Source organism: Diabrotica undecimpunctata, chromosome 2 (genome assembly GCF_040954645.1).
Source record: "Diabrotica undecimpunctata isolate CICGRU chromosome 2, icDiaUnde3, whole genome shotgun sequence".
Lineage (NCBI taxonomy): Eukaryota > Metazoa > Arthropoda > Insecta > Coleoptera > Chrysomelidae > Diabrotica > Diabrotica undecimpunctata.
The window spans coordinates 129,102,999-129,126,817 of NC_092804.1; the positions used below are offsets into that span (position 1 = coordinate 129,102,999).

Consider the following 23,819-nt stretch of genomic DNA (forward strand, 5'->3'; position numbering starts at 1 on the left):
GAACATTTGGTTCATTATTTAATGCAAATGTACATTCATAACTAAACAAAATGTTTTTTAAAAATTGTCTGTCTGCATTAGCCATCTCAAAAATTTCATAACAAATTTCGCTCGTCTCTCAGCATCTCCTTCTCTTAGTTCTTGAAAAACAATATTTCTGTATGTTTAATACTTTCTAATTGAGTTTAGTGGGTGATTTAATAAAAACTTAATTAAATAGAAACTAATCGTTAAAATCAAAATATAGAATTGTGCAAAATATATTCATTCTAGGGAATAAATTATCGATTTTTTTCTTAATGTATTAAAGTCAAATTAACTTTATAGCTCTTTCGTAGCCCATATATAGAAACATTTATTCCTGTTCGTATAATTTTTGTACATTTGCTTAACCCTAGAACACTAACCATCGTAATTTTTCCGTCAATAATATGAATACATGATAATAATATGAAAATATGAATACGAAAAATAGAGACACGCACACACTCTAACGCAGCGGGAGCTGAGTTGTAATTGTGACTCGAAGTTGTCGCCAGATGAATCTGATAAAAATTCTGATAAATCAGAAAATGGATCTGAAACAGAAGATGCCGTTTTAAAAGCATTCAGTCCATCTCAATCAGAATTCGAACCATCAAACGAAAATAACTCAGATTTCGACCATGACTTGCCATCCAGTAGTAAGAAAAGAAAAAGAAATTCTAAGAAGAGAAATGAGTTGGAAAAACAGTTTACTTCAGCGTTTTCAAGAAAAGAAAGTAATCGCTCTAAAACAGACAAGAAAAAGAAATGACCTGCTCAGTAAACTCCACGAAACGAAGAAGAATCTCCAGAAATTGCAGCTAAAGGGAAGCAAACTCGGTTGCTGTAGAGTCTAAAAGGTAAAAATGGGCACAGTAACTTCGTACATTTTATTCAAGGCCCCACTGATAACACCAAGGAAACACAAACACAAATGTTGAAATTTGTGTTAGGGCCCAAAAATATAAAGTCGAAAAACTTACAAACTCGATACTAAATATTGACGAATTGTATGCACTTCTAAGACTACTTATTTTTGCTGCTGCCCAAAAGGACAATCATTTAGCGACAAGACAAATGCTTGATCACAAAATTTCTGGGGCGATATAAAAAGCAATTATGGACCGGGAAAGATTTGAATTTCTTATAGAATGTCTACGTTTTGATGATAAAATGTCTAGACCAGGCAGAAACGAAACATACCTATCAGCAGCCATTCGTGAAATATGGGATGATCTTATACAGAACGGCAAAACGTCTTATAAGCTCCGATCATACCGAACAATCGATGAGTAGTTATTGGCTTTTAGGGGAAGATGTCCTTTCTGGATATATATCCCAAACAAGCCAGCCAAATATGGACTCAAAATAGATGCTGTGTGATGTAAATACCAAATATATGTTCGATGGAACTAACATCAATGGACAGCCTCTAGAAGAATATTATGTAAAACAATTAACTCAGGGTGAGTATGGAAGTAACCGTAACATAACCATGGATAATTGATTTACGTCAGTACCGTTAGCAACAGACCTCTTAAAACCTTACAATTTAACTATAGTTGGTACTCTACGGCAAAATGAAACTGTGCTTGTTCTGTCGACAATCTACTGATATGTTCCAGTAGAATTTGATCCAACAGGAAAGCCAGATATCATTATATTTTATAATGCAACCAAGTACGGATTGGCCAAAATTTGACCAAATGTGCGGAAACATGAACATCTCTAAAAAAACAAGATGGCCTCTTTGCCTGTTCTATGGCATGTTAAATATAGCTTGCATACACTCTTGGATAATTTATAATCATAACCAACAACGACAGCAGAAAACACCATCAGCAGAAGAAAATTTATGGCCATATTATCTGAACAAACCTTGGCTACATCGTGTAAATTGACCAACTTTGAACAGCTCGGTAAAGTTGTTTATTGAAAATATTTTAAATATGGAGCCGCAGCAAGAACGAATGTGCTCTACTGTGTCAAGACGTGCCATGTGTCAATTTTGTCTGTCTAAAGAAACGTCGAATGACAATCCATCATTGCGAGCACTGCCGACGTCCATTTTGTGGTGAACATCGCGCTCTTTGTTGTCAGCCGTGCAGTTTTAAAATGTAGAATTTATGATTCTTTTTGTGATTTTTAGGTTTTAGAAGCTCTTGTTCAAAATAATTTGTAAAATTAAGTTATATAAAATACTTTTTCAGCAACCACATTTTTTTCCCAGCGTAGTAAATTTTACGATGGTTAGTGTAAATGATAGTAAAAATAAGGTTAGTATTCTAGAGTTAAAGCAGAAAGTTGCAAATTGTTTTTTTTACATGGCGGGCGATTTTAGATCATTATATCAACATATCAGGCGCCATCTAATGCCTTTTAAAGAAAAGTGACAGAGGAAGTATTAGATTTGTTTCTATTTCATTCAAATACATATAAAGAAAAATTGTGAATTAAGGTAAAACAGTCTCATAAAGTTGTTTAATTTCGCTGTAATATAATAAAAGCAATAGTTAGTGATTATTTGTTCAGTTAGTGGTTTTAGAGACAATGTGAGTATTGGCTAGCCGCCTAATGTAAACAGTTACATATTCTTTTAACAATCTTATGAAGTGGAACAAGACCCATTGCAGTCAAAAATGATCAATTTCGTCGATTTCTGCCCAAACCTCTTCCTCTTCCCAGAGCCGGAAATGATTGACTGTTTAAATAATCGGTAGTCGAATCACTGGAGTGATCATTATCGGAATTTTTAGGAAACTCTTTTTGAGGTCCTCTGTTTCCCACAGCACTAGAAAAATCTCTATTAGGTCTTCTATTCCCCATAGCACTTGCATAGCTCGGGCCTGACATTTGGCTCATTGAGTCGGATGCTACAGGTTGAGAATTGCTTAATGTCCATTTAGATTTCAAACCTGGAAAGCCATTATTGAAAGTAGATGTAGAGGAGTCTGACATTACAGATTCGTTCTCCCATTGAGAGGCACTAGAAAACGATATAACGGTGTCTTTGTCATCTTCACGAACTGATTGCTTCTTAGAAGATTTACTAGAAGCTGAATACAAACTAGCTTTTGATGAAGCTCTTGAACTCAAACTGGATGCTGTAAAAGCTTGATCAGGTACATGTCTTCCAGATTCTATAGGAATATTAAGAAATGAACAGCAATTATCACAAATTGTATAAGCAAGTCTGACAACCACAGAACGGCTACAGAATTGACAAGCTTCACTAACAGAATGAAAGTCACAACATATTCCAGCAGTATGGGAATAAAGATCCTTATCAACTTCCGTCTCTGCCATTGAATACAAGGGCCATACATTGTCATTAGCTACCGAGTTTTTTAGTACTTGGAACATATACTGTAAATAATAAACTTTAAATAATGGCGGCTCATCAAAATCAGCGCACCAACTATCTAACACGTGTTGAACCATTTTAACGATATCTTTCTTAGCATATAAGGGAGGAAAATTTTTCGAATTTCCTGTTTTAGAGGATAAAAACTCTTTCATTTCTGTATAAACTTCTTCCACATTGTCGTCATATTCACCAGTTAAAGGGATAGGAAGTTGATGTGAATCTTCAGATTGCTTTTTTGCATCACTAGCATACCCCAGCGGTAGTCTACCTGCAATAAGATATATAAATCATATTAAAATATTTACAGAATAAGTTAGAGGATATATGTTTTAAGATAAAACTTTTTTTATCCAACTGTTAAGTCTGATCTATTTACCATAAATATACAGTGATGAGTGCCTTAAGAACCGGCAAAATAACGCAAAAGATAGAAAACATAATACGTTGTGAAATAAAAAGAGATGAAAGTAACTTTTTTTATCCAACTGTTAAGTCTGATCTATTTACCATAAATATATAATATGTAATTGTGCTGAATATATTTACAGGATTTCAAAATATTGCAAAAAATATAGACTAGACGATAAAAATATGTTTAAAGATGATCTGAATTGAGAAGTCCACCATTTATCGGCTTATACCGGGTGGTAAATCGTCAAACGGGCCATAGGAAACTCAATGGGATATTCTAAATTGTTGAATTGCTGCTTCCCTAATTATTTTACATCAAAAGGCATAAGAAACTATTTGCAGAAGACTGAAATATGTATTAAAAACAAATGTTGAAATTGTTATATGAATTAAACGTACTCCAAACAATAAATATTACTTTGTAAATAATAAATTATATTATTTACAAAGCAATAAAGTTAATGAAATGTACTCAGTCGACGAAAAATCGCAATGATGTATTCACGCAAGAATGCGAGCACTGCCAAATCTTTATTTAATGTGAGATATTCTAATACATTCCAATTCAATTCCAGATTATACAACAAAGTCAAAGAATTTCAATATAGTTTTTTTTTCTAGAATTTCTAAACATAAAACTATAAAAATGTTCGATTGTAAAATTCTCGTCTAACATTAGCCAGAAAGCGTGGCGTTATTTTTGCACACTCTTCAATAATTCGCATTTTTAATGTAAATATCTGTAAATTTTTGGTCAGAATAGATTTTAATAATCGTTTGAAGCTAGATCTCCCGATCTCGGAGGCCACTTAATGTTACAGTTAGGTCCAATCAAACAATATTAAAGCTGTTTTTAGGAAATTCCTTAACCTTCCAGTTATTGTGCGCAAGGAATCCATCCATTTAAAACCAAATTTCTTCTTTACCTTTAGCTATTTCTGCAAGTCTCGGTAAAATCTTTTCTTGTAGCAAGTCTAAAAACTTTTTTAAATTTAAATTTTCCTCATAGAAAAATGGTCCAATAATATTGTGTGTAAATATTCCTAACCAGACATTTATTTTTCGACGGTATGGCTTTCAATAATATTCTCAGGTTTTCTTGTCGACCTAATCCTAAAATTTTGAACATTTGGTTCATTATTTAATGCAAATGTACATTCATAACTAAACAAAATGTTTTTTAAAAATTGTCTGTCTGCATTAGCCATCTCAAAAATTTCATAACAAATTTCGCTCGTCTCTCAGCATCTCCTTCTCTTAGTTCTTGATGACATTGAAATTTATATGAACGGAATTTATTCTTTTTCAAAATTTTCAAGACCGTGGAATTTTGAATATTAGATTGGTCTGCAATGGTACTAGAACTTATTCTAGGATTTTCTACTACTGCTGTTAATACATTTATTTCATTTTTATTTTCTAAATTTCTTGATATCTCAGCATTATTGGTACCTGAGTTCAAACACAAAGAACAACAATGAATCATTAAATCTCTGCTATGTTGGTCGCTACCATTTTCAATAAAGTGTATGTACTTGTCAAAATTATAGAACTCATGGGCGTGAATGTAAGTCAAAGTACTCAAAACGTTGCGACGAACTATGACAACCTAAAGTTATACTATGCCGAGAGACAGCAGGTAAGCGGGGACCCGGTAGAAGGAGAATATCATGGCTGCGGAATTTAAGAACATGGTTTAAGAAAACCTCAACGGAGCTGTTTCGAGCCGCAGCGAGCAAGGTCATGATTGCCAATATGATTTCCAACATCCGAAACGGATAGGAACCAGAAGAAGAAGAAGAGAGACAGCAAAAATGAATCAAAAGAAAGACTAAAAGAAAAAGAAAAAGGCTAAATTAATGGAGAAAGAGAGCAAGAGGAAATGAGGGTACCTACTATCAGCCTAGTTTTTTAAATTATGGGTAAATTGACTTTAAACAAATTTTTCTTCAAACGTATTTTTTTCGATGCGCATCGTAAAATTATGAGAAAACTACTCGGTCAATTCACTTCCAAGTTTTGCATATATTTTTATTAACTAGTTAACTGGAGAAATACCTTATGGTTACAGTAAAAACATTTTTGGCAATTTGGGAACCATTTTTTCATGCACCAAATCAATAAAAAATGTTTTTTACTTTAACGACACATTACATCCACGCTTTATACCTACATCAAAAGAATATTTTTGGATGGATACTTGATAAAACCCAAAGTATGGCAAGTTTTAATCAAATATCATACCACTTTCAATCATGGTTTGTTATTGCTGTAGGTATTTATGTCTACTCTCAATCATATACTACATGCATTATGTAAATTTTGTGAATTATTAGAAAAATGTACCTGGCTTAATAGTTTTATGAAAAACATTTTGAGGTAAAACGCCATCTTCCAAACTAAAGCAGGAAATAGCAATTTCAGCGGGATAATACCGATTACCACTGGCATGATAACAGAAAGTATTGATATGGATTAAGAAGAACATTTCATCTCGGAGGCGACAATTTTCTTTCGCAAATTTCAAGGTGCAGTCGATGTCATCTTTCATTTTAGCAATATTATTTTCTTCAGCTTTTTGTCTCTTCTCTATTTCTTCAACGCATTGTCCATCTAAAATAAACATTCGATTAAATATGATTTAAAACAAATTAACCACAGTGCAGTTCAGTCAGGATCACAAAAATAGCTTAAGTTGGTTTAAGTGCGTACGGCAATAGATTTTTGTAGAAATATGTCCAAGAGTTCGTTTATAAGCGGAATTTGAAAATCGTGGAAAATTTAGAAGGAAAAACCTTCATTAGAAAATGGACAGTAAAAACTGGATAAAGACCCCTATTTTTCAACCTTATATTTTAGTTATATAAGAAAGTATCATATCTACGACAAAAATGGATAGAAGTGCAATTTAAAAAAAGTCCACGGCGTAGAAATCAAAATTTGCGAAATAGGTTGTAAAAATATTCTTTTGAAAATTTGCTTATGGGAAATCGGAAAAGTTTTTGAATATTTAACTCTTTCAGGAGCAAAAGTCTTCAGGCAAAAAATGCCCTAGTGGAGCAACAACATTTTTATTCACAAATTGATAAAAAAAATACACAAAGGGGTTAATTATCTACTATTGACACACAATCAGATGTTTTTTTTGCAATTAAGATTTTATTTTTGTAGTTGCGGGGTAGTACATGTTTTGTACCATCATACTAGTTGGTACAAGTTTGCAGAACATACAACTAATATAGTCTAATATAAAATAAATTAAAATATATTATATGGGGTTGGATTATCGAAATCTTGAATAAAGCCTGCTACTTCAGAAGAATATGTAAGTTTTCGGGAGAGATAGATCTATGATTAGTTGACCATGTAGGAGGTGTACAAGCAGAAGTATTTTCTGGTCTAGGAGCTGTAGTCATATCTGTTGTCACCTCTAGTGGCAAACCAGACTCCGACTCTTCACCTGATATGCTATAAATTTCCTTGACATCCGCCGTTGCAGTTTCAATTGCTTCGGGATGTTCATTTTCAGAATTGTCCACTATGGATTCGGAATCAGATGGTATCGTCTCTATATTCTTCATCTATACTATCCAGTTTCGCTGTAATTTGTCCACGTCATGCCAATTAGGGTAAAATATATATCGTCCTTTCTCAATCTTGACATTTTCCTAGTTAAAAATTAATTTTGTAAAATGTCATATGCGAAGCGGTGGTACGAATATTGTACCACTAGAAAACTTTGTGGCTTTTCAATTTACACACAAATATTATCAATCAAGTTAATTATTACTACCTAGCGACATCAGCACAAGTCTTGAACACAATTATTCTGTAAATATTTCAGTTTTGAGTTACTTATTAACCCAAAACGATCAACAAGCTTCAATACACGATGCGCTGACAATAAAATAAAGTTTGTGACTACAGAGAACGATAAAATCTGAATTTAGGCATGCCCGTGTGTTTGTCTACTGTTAGAGTGGTAGAAAAATTGTACCAATACAATGTAAGCGACAACGAATTAAAAACATGGTACATCACGTGTACCATGACGACTCAAAGACTTAATACGTAAAATTTGAAGATATATCCAAAATAATGATTAAAAGTTCAAATTTTGGAAATTATATCGAAGTGGAAATCTAAACGTCAAAATAAACGTATTTTCAACTGAAATTGTTGGTAATTCCCATTAAAAATAGTAAATAAAATCAACATACCACAATAAAATTGTTGAAAATTGACAAGACATTTTGAAAATTTTCCGGACAGTGCCGGATTACATTATTACTATGAAGTAAAACAGAAAAGCGGTAGGTATCGCATTTTTTTGTCCACCATTATTTTGGAGATAACTTCAAATTTTATATAATAAATTGCAAAAACTAAACAGTTTTTCGATTTCCTATTAACGAATTTTCAAAAAAATATTTTTTTTTGGTATGTTTTCATTTCTACGAACTGTATTTTTTAAATAATTTTCCCAGCAGTTTTTGGTTTTGATTTTATCGTAGATATGATATTTTCCGAGATATCCTGTATGAAATATGATAAAAAAGTAAAACGTAAATATTTAACCCGCTTTGAGCTTAGGGTGTTTACGATGTCAATGGAAACAAACACCTTTATAGGGTACGATCAGTAATTCCCTGGCGGGCAGAGAAAAAGTGGGAAACATTTAGTGACATTTCTAACAGATCACTCACAATATTACTAACATGGACGGAGGCGTTGTTTATTAAAATTTACTATATTTGAGCCGAAACATACATCGCTCTTCGAGGAGTGTTATCGATTTCAAACACATAACGCCTTTAGGCCAAAACAATTATTAAGCTATAACTACAATGATATTTTTTACCAAATATTTCAAGCACATTGTGAATAACTTATAGGTGCATTGCAGGTTTACAAGAGAGTAGATTCTACAAAAAAGTCATACTGCAGATTTTAGCTTAGAATGCCGAAACGCCATTTTCAATATATTTATTAGAGAACTTATTAGCCCCAAAATTAAAAATAAACTACTAATATGAGAGAATCTCTATCGGTCAAACTGACATTATAAATAACACTTCGATATTTAGCTACTGGAGACACTTTTAAAGTATTTAAAGTACCCAAATCATCCAAATTTTATGGGGTTTTGCTTGCTTTTATGTGCGCTTTGAGAAAACCATCCAGTATTTTGAACCATCCAACTTTAGAGGTATAAACTTTACCAAAAGAACACCGGGACATCATGCTCTGCCATTTTTTTTAGTTCTCGCATATAGCTACGCAAACTTTTAAATTTCATTATTACATGGATTCCTGTAAAATCATTAAAATCCATTGCAGTAGCAATTCTTCTTGCTGTAGCTGCACGAGACTCTAGTTTCTTATCATTTCTCCAGTCGGATTCCACATGTCTTATTTTGATATAAGGTGATGTACGGTTGAATGCTCCAATAAATGAACTTTAATCAAATAAAAGGCAGATATCGAGCACAGTTTTTTCTTAAACCTTGCCCAAGTAATTTCGCTCTCAGAGCATCTTCAGGGGCATTCGTCAAAATTGTAGGACATCCAGCACTTCTATGAATGTTAGAATGTGAGAATTAATTATATCTCCTGCTGTCATCCACAACGTAGCTTCTTAAATTTTGAAATTTTTTTTCAACTGTTTGTTCTTTGTCTATTGTTAGTTTTATGTAAATGTATTATTTAATGTTTATAACATTCATAGAATTGTTGGATAGCCTACAATTTTGACGAAATGCCCCTGAAGATGCTCTGAGAGCGTAAGTACTTTAGATTTTATATTTAATAAAAGAATTTAATAATTTTTTATAATTTTATATATAAAAAGAATATAGAATACTAGGAAGAATAATTGGAAAAAGACTATTAGACAAAACAAGAAGCAATGACATGAGAAACCTATGCAGAATAAACAATATTAATGCATGTGTACAGACAAAATATAGATATTTGGAGACAAATGAGATGAGAATACGAAGAAGAATAACCGGAAAAAGACTATTAGGCAGAACAAAAAGCAATGACATAAGAAACTATGCAAAATAAACAATATTAATTAATTGGTACAAGAAAGAAAAAGAAAATGGATCTGCCACATCAACAGAATGGTAAAGAATATAATATTTAGAATAGTCCTGGAAAGAAAGAGATAAAACAAAATTATCCACACGAATAGGAACAAAACGGGCAATTTGCGTATATCAAAAAAGACGAAGAAGATATTATAGTTAATTGAAAAGTTACATTGAGATCACATTTTTGAGAGGATGAGATTATCTTTTTTGATATGTGGGGTGGCTAGTATAAACTTACGTTCCAGTTTGTAGAGTCGCCGCCAAGAGTGGCGACGTATTTTTGGAAAAATTTTTTTTTGGTCTTTTACAATAAAATGATATTAAATCAATATTATAGGGGGTTTTTCAAAGAATCATTTTCACTACAAATTTGTTTAATTTCATTAATTTCTCTTGATTTTACAGCACTCCAAAGTTCTTGAATACTCGTAAGAATAGGATAAAAACGAACCATTAAGCTTAGTTTTCTATTATATATTTTTTTATTTATATAATTTATTATTTTGTTAACATTGTTCTGTTATTGTTAGATTATTATCTACCTTTTCCCGACTATCTATGAGGTAAAGTTTGAAGGCGCGTTTTTAAGTGATATCCTCATTAGGCTTAATCCACAGACAATTTCCAAGCGAGATAATATTGAGCATATTGTTACGACCATGCATTCGGCGTGGCCCGTGTAACGATTGCATCTCGAAAGCGACTAGAAGTTTTCCGTCGGGAATATCCGCGTAGATAGGTAGTGATCTTTGTAAGAACATTTACAAAAGTACGTGTGTGCCTGACCAAAGATGCTGCTAGTAGAACTGTCAGTAAAACAGTTGCGTGAGCACCTAGAAGAACGCGATGAAGACTGCAGCGGGTCCAAGAAGATCCTCCAAGAACGACTTAAGACTGTTCTCAACAAGAATGGAGACGACCCAGAGACATTCCAGTTTCAATCAGCAGAAGAAGCAGTTTTAACGAAAATAATTGATGGAAAATTTAAGAATGTCTCGCAAATGATTGAAGAAACTTCTAAAAAAATGATAATAAATTTGAAAACGTCTCGCAAATGATTGAAGAATCTTCTAGCAAAAATGATGATAAATTAGAGAACGTTTCCAAAAGATTCGATGAAACATTCGAGAATGTATCTAGAAAATTCGACGAGACTTCACAAATTATTAAAGAAGTAGCTAGACAAAACGACGAGAAACTCGAAAAGGTTTCTAGAAGATTCGATAAAGTATGTACTCAGAACAATGAGAAATTTGACGAAGTCTCTAAAACATTTGATCAGATACAGAAAAATGTAAACAACGTAGAAAAGAAGATCAAACAATTAGAGACCATGATAACAAATACGAAAGTGCTACCACCAGTTAATGCAGTAGTTCTAGATCCGGTAGTGAAAGAAGAATCACCTAGAGACGAAACGACACATCATATGGAAAGTCTTTTTGGTCCATATACCTTAGACAATTTGAAGCTATTGCGATAGCCAATCATTGGACAGAACAAGAAAAAGCTGTTTCCTTGACTGCTGCTTTACGAGGTGATGTTGCGGATATCCTAAGATCGATTCCTAAGGGTCAAGAAAAATGTTACCAGACCTTGTTCACTCGACTAGATAAACGTTACGAAGATGCCCATCTACAACAAGTCTAGAAGGCGCAACTAAGAAGTAGAATTCAACGAGCAAGTGAAAATTTGCAAGAGTTTGAAGCAGATGTTGCTAGTATAGTGCGGTTAGCTTATCCAGAGACACCAGACAACATTTTGGAAGAAATTGCTGTAGATAACTTCGTCAATGGGTTAAAAGACAATGAATTACAGAAAGCTTTACGACTAGCAAGACTGAAAGTTCTAGATGAAGCGCTCGCTATTGAATTGGAACATGAAACAGCTAGTCAAACTTCACGGACCCATCGAGTGAGAACCATTGAAGAAGGCGACGAACCAAACGATGAACGTCTGGAATAAATGGTACGAAAAGTAGTTCGTAACACGATGCCGAAGATTCGTAACAGAGGTTGGAATTGTGGTGACGTAGGTCACATGCGCCGTAATTGCAAGAAAATGATACAACAGTCGGAAAACTAGAACGGGTCGACACCAAGGGGCAACTGCCGACCTCGAGAAACGCAGCCCCCATAGTAACTGTGAACATTACGGCCTCCGGTGGAATTCATAGCTTGCAACAAGAACTATTGCACGTCCAGAAGTTGTACGAGGCCATCTTAAATTATCGCCTGCAACAGTAAAGCTTAGAACAGCAACTGGAGAGATAATTAATACATATGGCGAGGCTAATATGTCAGTATCCATTGGTCAGACCACAGTGAAACATAGAGTATTAATTGCAGAGATCTCCGATGAGTTCATATTGGGGATGGATTTACTAAGGAAAGTTGGGGCTGTATTGAATGTCAAAGATGGAGTTCTCGAGATCAGTGGTGAAGAGTTGCCGTTTCATGAAGACAAAGAAGATGTTATTAGCTTAATAACTACTTGTGACGTAACAATACCCGGTAATAGTGAGAAAATTTTGATGACCAGACCTGATGGTTACTGCCGAGAGGAAAGTTTAAGGATGGTCGAAGATGTGAACAATGCCGAGTGCCTGACGGCAAAAGCTTTGGTGAGAATTCGAGATGTCGTTCCTGTAAGAGTTATGAATTTAAAGGGAACTGCTATTAAGTTAAGTAAAAGAACTTTGATCGGAGAGTGTGTTCCCGTAAATTCGTTTTGTTCTATGAATACTAATGAGAAACCATCGAAATCTAAGTATCCAAAGGAGCTTGTTGAGATTGTGATTAAAACGTGCCAAGATCTTGATAAAGATAAAGAAACTAAAGAACTAAGATGAACGAACTAAAAAAGTGAAGTCTATGCTGATAGAATTTCAAGATGTTTTTGCCATTGATAAAAATGATAAGGACAAAACAAGCATAGTAAAGCATAAAATTAATACCGGAGACGCTCAGTCAATCAGACAACAACCTAGACGACTTCCATTTGCGAAAACAGATGAAGCCGAAGACATCATCAAAGATATGAAGAAACAAGGGGTAATTGAACCATCAAACAGTCCATGGACATCACCAGTAGTGCTAGTAAAGAATAAAGATGGTTCAACGCGTTTTTGTATTGACTACCGACAGCTCAATGCGGTAACTAAAAAAGATAGTTACCCTTTGCCCAGAATAGACAATACTTTGGATACTCTTTCTGGTTCTCGTTGGTTCTTCACACTCGATCTAAAAAGTGGATATTGGCAAGTAGACATGAAAGAAATGGCCTACCGCTCGGCCGTGAATGAAACTACAGGCCAGACTCCAACTTGCCTGATGTTAAGGCGTGAAGTTTGTTTGCCCTGCGACCTAGAGTTTGGCTGCAGACCTTCTGAAGAACATGTTGCAAGCGAAGATTATGTCGACCGCCTGAAGTTAAGAATGAACAACATTCATGAACTTGCTCGACAACACATCCAGTTAGCCAGTGACAGAATGAAAGATCAATATGATTCTCGATGCAAGAATGAAAGCTATGAAGTAAGTGATCTTGTTTGGCTTTATAATCCACAAGGTCGTCTAGGCTTGTCTCCTAAATTGCAAAGACAATGGGAAGGTCTGTACGAAATTAAAAAGAGAATAAATGACGTAATATACTGAATTAAGAAGTTGTCGAAAGGTAAACCAAAATTAGTTCACATAAATCGTCTTGCACCTTATGCTGGCTCAAATGAAACAGAAGAAGCACGAACCCTTCAAAATGAGATCAAAGATAATCGGAGACCAAGCTTTAATGAATTTATTTCAAATTACGCAAAGAGAAAAAGTACTATATTCGGCGTGACCACAGAATTTCAGCAGGATCTTTTTAGTGTTCCGCATAACGTCTCTTTAGCCCACTGTGTTGCCCAAGATCTTGAGATGACTAAAGGAATCTCATAAAGAAACAGCAGTGTGAACTTGATTTTCATTATGCAATACAATTTTGACAGGTCTATTACAATCATTTTTAAATTTGCATAAGATTTTTTCTCTTTTCCCATTTTCGCAGTTTCTTCAATTATTTCTTCTAATAAAAGATTGTTTTATATCATAGGTGTATTTTTTCAGATGATTTTGTGGATTTCTTTTTTATATTTTAAAGAGAAACTTTTTTACTTTTAGTTTTATGAAAAAATGTTATTCTTTGTAAAAAGTTCTGCATGTTCTAAAACCTAAAATACAATCATCAAATATTAATTTTTTTCAGTAATATACGCGGTTTGTTAAAAAATATGAACTTCATGTTAGAATTAATATTTACAATTCATATTTTGTGTGTGTGAAATATTAAGAGACCCAAAGTCCTAAGGTGAAGATAATATTATTCTTTTGTGACAGTTGCCCTGGATAAAATAAAATTCTCCAAATGCTGGTAATACTGCACTACTTTGTCAAGGGATCTAAAACCGTAGAGGAAGTAAATCATACCTATTTGCTTCTAGGACACACCTACATGCCAGCAGATTCTGTGTAATCCATAACAGAACCAAATTACTGAAAGAAAATTGTGTGGGGCCCCACGGAATAACCAACAATTATTATGAATTGTAGATCAAATCCAACCTATGAAGTAATCAATCATACTCACAAAGATTTTCAAAATTGGAAATCAGTGCAGGGAGAAAGTATTAGCGAAACCTGTCAGATTCATAGTGTATGAATTGTTTATAATCACCCTTGGAAAAACGACTTCCAAATTTTATTGTACAATATGTATAACACTTCAACTCCTAGAACAGTAGTGTCCAGCAAGACAAGCTTAATTGTGCATAAGCCACTTATGTTCAAAAACAATGATTACTTCAAAGATTCACAATACCTTAAAATACCCTCTAGTACATCGAAAGTGGATGGTATTGATGGTGAGTCAATAACTAATTACTTTATAATTGTTGATAAAATACAAAAGTTTTGAATAACTGAAAGCTATACTTTATTTAAAAAATGTTGTATCCCACATAGAATCTCCAACATGTACCCGTTTTCTGCAAAATAGTTAAAATACGAAGTTTTCCAGTAACAAAGCAGTAATTTCCTGTTAAAAGTAGGTCTCAATTAAATTTTTAAATATGTCATTACAAATCTGTTAATTGTTATTTTCACAATATAACATATTATTTATATAACTAGGGCATCTCTGGTAAGAATTATCTCTGTTGGGATATGAAATGATTGTCATCACTGCCATTTTTGTTGTTTTAGGGTACTGATTTTTAAAAACAAAACATTTTAAATGGAGCATATATGAAAATTTATGTACAGCACTCAATAAAAAGTACTGCAAAAGAATCAGAATCTATTGATTGACATAAATTTCAGGTTTGTAGAGATCCTACCTACTTACTACACTGGTACCATATCAACAACCACATCAAAACTCACCCCAAGTATATCTCAAACCTCCCTTCTCTTTGTTTGCCCTGTCTTCATAAGGTCTTCTTTCTGCTTTAGACATCCTAGCCCAATGGGGACCTGCAGCTTCTGCTACATCCTTCATGGATTTAGAAGTAAATCCTTGTCTTTGTTTGAAATCTTCCATAAAGTAGTAAAATGCATTTCTAGATTTGTTTTTGGGAGGCATTTTAAGTGGGCTCTGTAATTAAACACAGATGTTAAAATAAAAGACTGAACATTTTCAACAATTTGGCAATTTACTGCTATGTTAAGCATTAGGTTGTTACATACAATATCATATAATATAATATCTTCATGATAACAAATACAAGAATGGAAAGTCGAACATAATACATATTTCAGATTAATAAGACAGTCCCCAGATTTACATATTTACCAACCTTTTTTTCAAACAATTTACAGTGCCTACAAAAAAAAAACAGAAAAACACATTCTATTTAAAAAATTACAAGAAATAAATGTTAAAAGCAGAATAAGGCAAGCAAGAACAACTAAGACCTTTATACAATAATATCGCTCACTGAGTTCAATAGTGGCACATTTTCAGAAAATGGTGTTTTGTAAAAAAATCACAAAATTTCACTTTATAATTGAACGAAACCGGCATAAAGATAGTCTTCATAGAATCCCGTAGATAGTGTTGTGCCACGTGCATGTTTCTCTCCATTTTGCTCGACAGGCAGCACTCATGGTATAATAAACTACAAGCAGGCAGCACTATACCGGCACATATTTAGTATGACATTGACTTTTAGTGTGTTTGTGTTGCTTGTACGTGGAAAACCAGCACATTTTAATAATTGTGACTGTGCTATTAATCCAAGTAAGTAAGATTTGTTAAAACAATACTGTTATACAGTTGTACAGTTACAGTTGTAACAATTTGTTAAATATTTTTCCGATTATTTTAGTAAATATTGGCACAATTAAAGTTTAGATCTTTTACCACTTTAGATTTTTTATAACTTTCAATAAAGATATCTTAGTTAGTCTACACCGGCACATTAAAAGTTGTGTCACCATGGAATTAATTTTTTGACAAAAACATATTATTTATGTCCCCAAAATATATAGTTATGAAGGTATAGAATTTAATTTACTTAGAAATACAACAAAGTTGTGGCAGTATAGGTTTACTTTTTCTTATATTTCGCTTAACACGTTCAAGCCGGAGCGGTACACGGGTGGGTCGCTAACAGTTTGTCCGTAACAGCGGAGCGACCCACCGGTGGGTCGCTAGAATCGTATAATTAAAAAGCATTATGACGAAAATTTCAAATATATATACAGTATACTCCCTCTATAACGAACACGGTTATTACGAGGTTTCGCTTATAACGAGATACATTAGATGTCCCGTGAAATTTCTATTGAACTATAACCGTCTATAGCGAGGCAAATTTGGTTATAACGAGAGAAAATAAGAACCAAAAACGTGTTTTTTACGTTTTTGGTCGTATAAATGTGTGGTATAAATAAATACCTTTTCAAACAGACCCTCAATACACTTAACTGCAGCCCACAATAAACTTCTTTACAAGGAATAAATACAACTGTTTCACATCTTTAGAAAATATGAGGGAATGATACTGGACCATTTAAAGCAGTTAAAAATGACAGAGTTCTTAAAATTGCAGAAGCAATAGTTTATGATATCCTTGAAAATACGCTTTATACATTATGTAGTTGGAAAAAAATATAAGTACAGATTTTTTATTTTAACGTATATCATTGATAATAAAAGTAAACAACTCTTTTATGTTTTAATATATTTCATTGACAATAAAAGTAAATAACTTTTTTTTAAAAACGCCATTCAAACAATATTTATTAGCATCTTATATTGCTCCGAATGGCTTCACTATAGGAAGTTAATGGTTTAGAAAACTACAGATTCATATGTACGCACAGTATTATTATTGTCTGATATACCGAGATCGGCTTATAACGAGGTAATTAGTCTGTCATTTCACTTCTCGTTATAGAGGGAGTCTACTGTATATATATATATATATATATATATATATATATATATATATATCTATTTTAAAAATTGAAAGTTGTAATATTATATATCAATATTGATACTGCTATTATTATTTATGGATGATATTAAAACAATCTAGACATAAATAAGTAAATTGTAACACTGTCGGCATCTTCTTCGACTGGTTCTGACAGATCCAGGAACTCTAGTCAGTTTATGTTTTTTTCTATAAGATGTATTGGAAAGCCAAGTACTTTGAACATTATTGACCAATGCGTCGATGATACTTTCCCTAAATTTGAGGAGTACCAAAGGAGCATCATTGTACCAAAAAGCAATTCCATAACTAATTTTCGAAACCACTTAACTGTTTTTCTCAATGTGCTGTAATGGGAACTTAGCTGGTCTGACATGTCTACACCCTTTGTGGCAGCATTATATGATATTATGCAATCTGGTTTTTTTATTGGATTTCCAACACGAGTATTTTTGCCTGTTTCAATAATTTTACCTTTATGATCCTTTAAAATTGTCATCATCAAAACTTATCTTTTATCGGTCCATTTTATAATCTTTGCTCCAGATCTATTATTGACGCCCGAAACTTCGCCGCGTTTTTGTTTCTGGTTCAAAAAATCTTTGGGCAATTTCTTTCTGTTTGATCGAAGTGTACCACAAAAAAATGTCTTAACAGAATGAGCATGGCCAATTTCATTATTTGTTGTTATTGTTTGTTTTCCTGCATAAACCTTGGTGTTACATGTGTATCCATTAGGTAAACAAAGTTTATAAAGTTTAACCCCATACTTGTGTACCTTTAGAGGAATATACTGACGAAACCAGAGGCGACCTCTCCACGGCACCATGTTTTCATCTATAACTAAGTCTTTGCTTGGTCTTACCAACTCCGCACACTTTTGGTTTAACATATTCAATAAGAGACGATCTTTGTAAAGACGATCTCCGTCATCTTTTTGATTATCCTCAAAATGCTAGAATTTTAGCAACTGTAAAAATCGATCTCTTAAAAATAATAGTTTTATAAATTTGTTTCCGTATTTATCTTGCTTAGACCAAAATAATTTGATATCGGGACAATTAATTATACCCATAAGAATTAATACAACAAAAAACTTTTTCATTTCAACAAAATCAGTAGCTATCCACTCGTATTTTTTTGCCTTCCCGTTCTTTGTACAGTACACTGTTCAGCGTAACGATTTGTTTAATCTACCATGAGTTGAATTACTTCATCCGTCAAAAACAATTTATAAATACTATAGGGCTCTTCTAAATTAACATCTGAGGGTGTAAAATGGTTTGGCTGTTGGTACTCATAAAAAAAAAACAGTTGACATACGCATTGGCTTCATTAATTGATGTCCACTCTACTACTGACGGTGCTATGTTTTGTTGTTTATTTTTTCTACTTCCTCTTCCTCAGAATCTGTCGATGATGAATTCTTGCTAGATAGACTTAATAATTCAAAGTCGGGATCACTATCACTATAGTCCGAAAAAACATCCGATGTAGAAAATGGGGTACTTGAAGATGTTGCACTCAGCTCTATATAATCTTCCAAAGCAATAGTAGATGCAATCATAGATGAGGTAGTAGGTAGTTGAGGAACTTCGTCGTTCGGTTGTTTTTTGTTACTTTTGGAAACTATTTCTGGAGGTATTTCCAGAGGAAAAGTTCTACGTGAAGTGCTGGAACATAAACTAATTTGATCTGTGTCATTTGGTCCATCATTTCTAGACATGATAAAAGACGTAGAAGTTTCTGCATGGTGCTGTAATGTTTAGTTCTAGCTATTAAAATTTTTTTCGGCTAGTGGCTCTAGTGGACGAAAGGTATCATCAGATACCACAATATTTTCTCTCTCATTTTCATTGATACAGCTTGCTAGATGTAATATTTTCGATAACCTACTTGATTTTTCAAATAACTTTCTCTTGATCATATTGTCGATTGCTTTGTAAATTTATTTATTATGTTTCAAAAACACTTACTTGTATGATAATACTATCAACAGTACTCTATCACAATAGAAACAGAAATGATTAAACTTGTAAAATGCCAGCGAGACACGGGTATCTCTCCTATTTGTCCCTTCTCAGAAACCCTCCAGCGAGCCTGACTCATACGCCTAAGCGATCCACGGGTGGATCGCAAGCTTATTACACCAGGACGGCGCGGTACACCGGTGGGTCGCTGTATTTTTTATGGTTTACGATATTGTATTTCACTAACGAATTTTTTTCTGATACTACTATTGACACAAAGAATTCAAATACGCAAAAAAACCTCTCCGGCCTGACGGAAAGAAATATCGTAAATTGCAAGGTTCTAGTAGGAAAGGAAAACTTTTAACATGACGATCCATCTTGAACGTGTTAAATGGGTCTATCGTCGAAATTACTTTTATACGATATTAGGTTCCGTGGTTCTGTGTTTGATGCGTGTGTGATAACTTGATTATTGTCCCACGGAAACAAATAGAACAAAATCCAATAAAAACGTATAAAAACTGTTTGTAATATATTAGGTAATAATAGTTTTATGAATTGTTTACTTTATGAAAATAACGAGTTTACTTGTAGATTACAGACAAATGGCACCGAAAGGAAATTGCGAGAAAGTCAAGAGAATGATAAATTTCAATGGCAGGTAGGTGTGTCCTTGTGATCTTTTTGCTGAGCTTTAACTCATTACAAAATTATTCTAAAAAATAAACAAGATAGATAACATAAAAAATAAATTATTTTCAGACAAACCAGTCAACAACACGGAAAATGATCTTACTATTATAGCAAATAAATTACATCAAGATAAAATGGACAGGGAAAGTGAGTATTTTGGATGTTGTCTTTATTGTTTTTTATTGACAATCTTTTTTTTAGATTTACCTCAACTCCATGTAAACCATGTAAATCAGTTGGATACTTGTGGATCCACAGTGGAATGTGTTTACCAAGATGACGGTACTGACTCGAATAGTACATCCGATTCCAGCAGTACTTCATCAGCTGATTCCTCAGATTCCAACTTTTTGTCAGATGATTCTGTCAAGGATCCAAACTATAATAACTCATCTTCGTCCTCTGAATCAGAAAGGGAAATTCAAGGAACAAATACAGACAGAATGAAGGTTAAACATAATGTTCAGCTCGATGAAACAGCGGATCAAGAACGTAAGAAGAAAATGAGAAAAAGGAAAGCCCAACCTTCCAAGTGGATAAAAAACCGAAATAAACGCCTCCAAAGCTCTGGACAATCTTATCAAACGTACAAGAGAAAGATAGAAGTTCCAGCCAGATTAATTAAAGAATTGTTTGACATAGCAAGAAGAGAGACTCGCGTTTTTTAAGTTATACTGGGATTTGAGAGACATTTCCAAGCAGCGAAACTACATAATAGCATTGATAGAACAGGTTTTTTTACAAAACAAAGTTTTTTTCACTTCGACTTTGGGTATTACCAGTAGGTGTATTCGCACCATAATTTGAAAAAAAAACAAGGCTTATTAGATGATCATAGAGGAAAGCACAAAAAGCAGACACAGCTTTTATTTCAGAAGAAATCAAAAATGACATAAGAAAACACATTTCCTCAATTCCTACTATAGAGAGTCACTACATTTGAACGCACAATGAAAAACGATATATGGAAGGAAGTAAAACAATTGCATAGTTATATGGAGTTTATACAGAAGATTGTCAGAAAGAAAATAAGCCTATTGCTAAATATTCAATGTACAGAGAAATTTTCAATCATGAATTTAATATTGCATTTTTGGTCCATAAAAAAGATCAACGCCATATTTGCATATCCTTTCAAAACTGCAGCGACAAAGAAAGAAAAAAATACAAGAAAGACATGCGAACCATAAAAGAAAAAAACTTAAGCAGAGAAGAAAAACTAAGAGATAGGGGCATGATTTCGCCAGATTACCAAGTAGCCTGCTTTGAGTTACACGCGGTGTTGCCAACACCAAATTGTCAAGTCTTATCCTTATTACATCCTTACTACAAGTCCAAATTATCGACTTATAATTTCACTGTATGCCTCGTTGGCAAGAAGGGACAAGGTAATGTATGTTCTTTTGTATGACACAAAGGCGAAGGAAAACTAGGAGCAACTGAAATAGGAACCTGTCTGCTTAATAGTTTTACTCAGACAATTGTGCTGGGCAGCAAAAAAAAATAAATTTATTCTGACTGCTTTCTTATATGCTGTGACAAATTATAAAATAAAATCAATAACGCACAAATATTTAGTTACTGGCCACACACAGAACAAAGGCGACAATGTTCATTCGCTTATCGAAAAAAATAAAAAGAGGGCCCTAAAGTCGGGCAATATATACACCAGGTCAATATTCAGCAGTGATAAAAACATCTAAGAAAAGTGGAACACCATTTAAAGTAGTTGAATATTTCTTTGATTTGAAAAATTTAACAGAAAAAGCTGCTTTCAATTAAGTTAAGTGATGTTTCAATACTGAAAGTCGAAAAAAAAAATAATCCTAAGATTTTCCTGTATAAAACTTTATTTAAAGAATCTAATTTTAAAACCATCAACTTATTCAAAGAAATACTTACCAGAAATCCCAACAAAATTTACTCTTTTAATTAAAGACATTGAAATTGATAGTCTATCAGAATCAAATTCTAATTGCCAGAAGAAGTATGAAGCTTTAATGTATCTTTATGTATCAGTAGCTGTGTTGTTTTTATCCTAGTAGTACAGGTTTTTTTATAACTGATAATCATTTTTAAGATTATTTTTTTGTTATTAGTAAGATAAATATTGTTGTGTTCATATATATTAAATCTTTCATGCAGATAAAAACATGATTAAAAAATAAAAATGTTTATTTTATGAACTCTGTGACACTATTTACAACCAACTTTGCCAAAAACACTATAAAACTTAAATTTCAATACTGGCATAGGTATATCAAAGTTCTTGAAATTCATTAATTGGAAAAAAATTTAATATCTAACCCTTTATTGTCAAGTATTTGGTTTCTTCCATCACATCCATAAATTGTAATTTTTAATGGCATTTATGATATCATGAAACTTCATGATCAATTATCTGATTAGTTCATATATGCCGTTATAAACACAAACAACATATTTTCTGTTGTGTCACTATAGAACTCAGTGAGCAATATATAGAAATAAAAATGAATATCAAAAACAAAGAAAATGTTTATTATCACCACACTACAATCTAATTTAAATGTTATGGTTATATGGGATTAAGTCACAATTAATTGGGGCTTAATCACATATAAACACAATATGTACTTTCATTCCATGACAAATAATTTCAGAATCTTTAATCTAATGTTATTACACTAACAAATCCACAATCAAATATAATTCATCACAGTGAAAAAATATCTAATAAGGAATTTTATGGTAGTCCCATGAGAAGAATTATGGGAGAGTAATATAGATTATGAAGAGATGAGTTGATGAAAGATAAATAGAAAGGATTTGTTGCAAACTGCTCTGATTTATTCTCAATAATTCAGCTTACACTGTGAAATTTAAAACATTTAGATACTTTAAATGGTTATTGATGATATTGTATTAACTATCCATATTTTAACTTACTTAAACCTAAGTGAAAGTCTGGAACTGCTCGTGATTAATTCTCAAAATTTTGCTTACACTGTGAAATTTGAATAATTTTAAACAGTGATTATTAATATTGTTTTTACTAGAAATATGTTAGCTTACCTAAATCAAAGTAGTCTCCTGGAACAAATTAAACCATGAACAACTTATTCGAAAAAACTTTGCCGGTAATAGTTGTATGATTATTCTTTGTATTTACTACACTTGACCTGGACGATTATTCTCGATTGTCGGTCGGAGCCGGTGGTGTGATTTTGAAAAATATGTTACCTGTCATTTGTCAATTTAAAGTATGCTCAGTTTAGCTTATATGTTCGGTATTTATTTAAAAATGTCAATATATTCATATACTGTAAACTGAGGGTGAGCGACGCATAACTCACAGCATAGTATAAAAAAGAAACTGTGGTTAAACTGTGCTCACAGTCAGTTGAACCCCGCGTACGTTCGTCAAAATCAAAGAAATGGTGTTCTATGATAACGGTTTTTTAGGTTCTGCTGAGCTGCGCGCACTGCAGGCCGATAGCCGTGTACGTCGACGGTGTGCGCTGGAATCAACTGCGATTTGATTTGGACGCAAACGTTCAGCTGAGCTCACAGCGTACACATCTATACTGAAATTATAATTGTATTTTTATATAGTTATTATTATTGTAATAATTAAGTGATGCCTACTTAATTTTCTCTCGAGGAAGATAAAAGACTAGTGGATCTAATACAAATTGTAAGACAGTTCCAAATAAATCCCTGGAAAGTCTAAAATATTCTCGAAATTTTTCCTCGTTTTAAAACAATCTTTCTTCGAGTATTAATTTAAAAGCACC

General features: G+C 33.1%; 1 protein-coding gene across 1 annotated transcript; it reads right to left on the reverse strand.

The window, feature by feature from the left end:
* Positions 1-195: 195 nt before the first annotated feature.
* LOC140434864 (protein maelstrom homolog) lies at positions 196-23,254 on the reverse strand. The gene is made up of 4 exons (XM_072523447.1): positions 23,098-23,254; positions 15,321-15,531; positions 6,149-6,415; positions 196-3,659 (listed from the first exon to the last, which is right to left on the reverse strand). Exons 2-4 carry the CDS (start codon positions 15,517-15,519, stop codon positions 2,668-2,670), a joined length of 1,458 nt encoding a protein of 485 aa, XP_072379548.1. The 5' UTR covers positions 15,520-15,531; positions 23,098-23,254; the 3' UTR covers positions 196-2,667.
* Between the last annotated feature and the right edge of the window lie 565 nt (positions 23,255-23,819).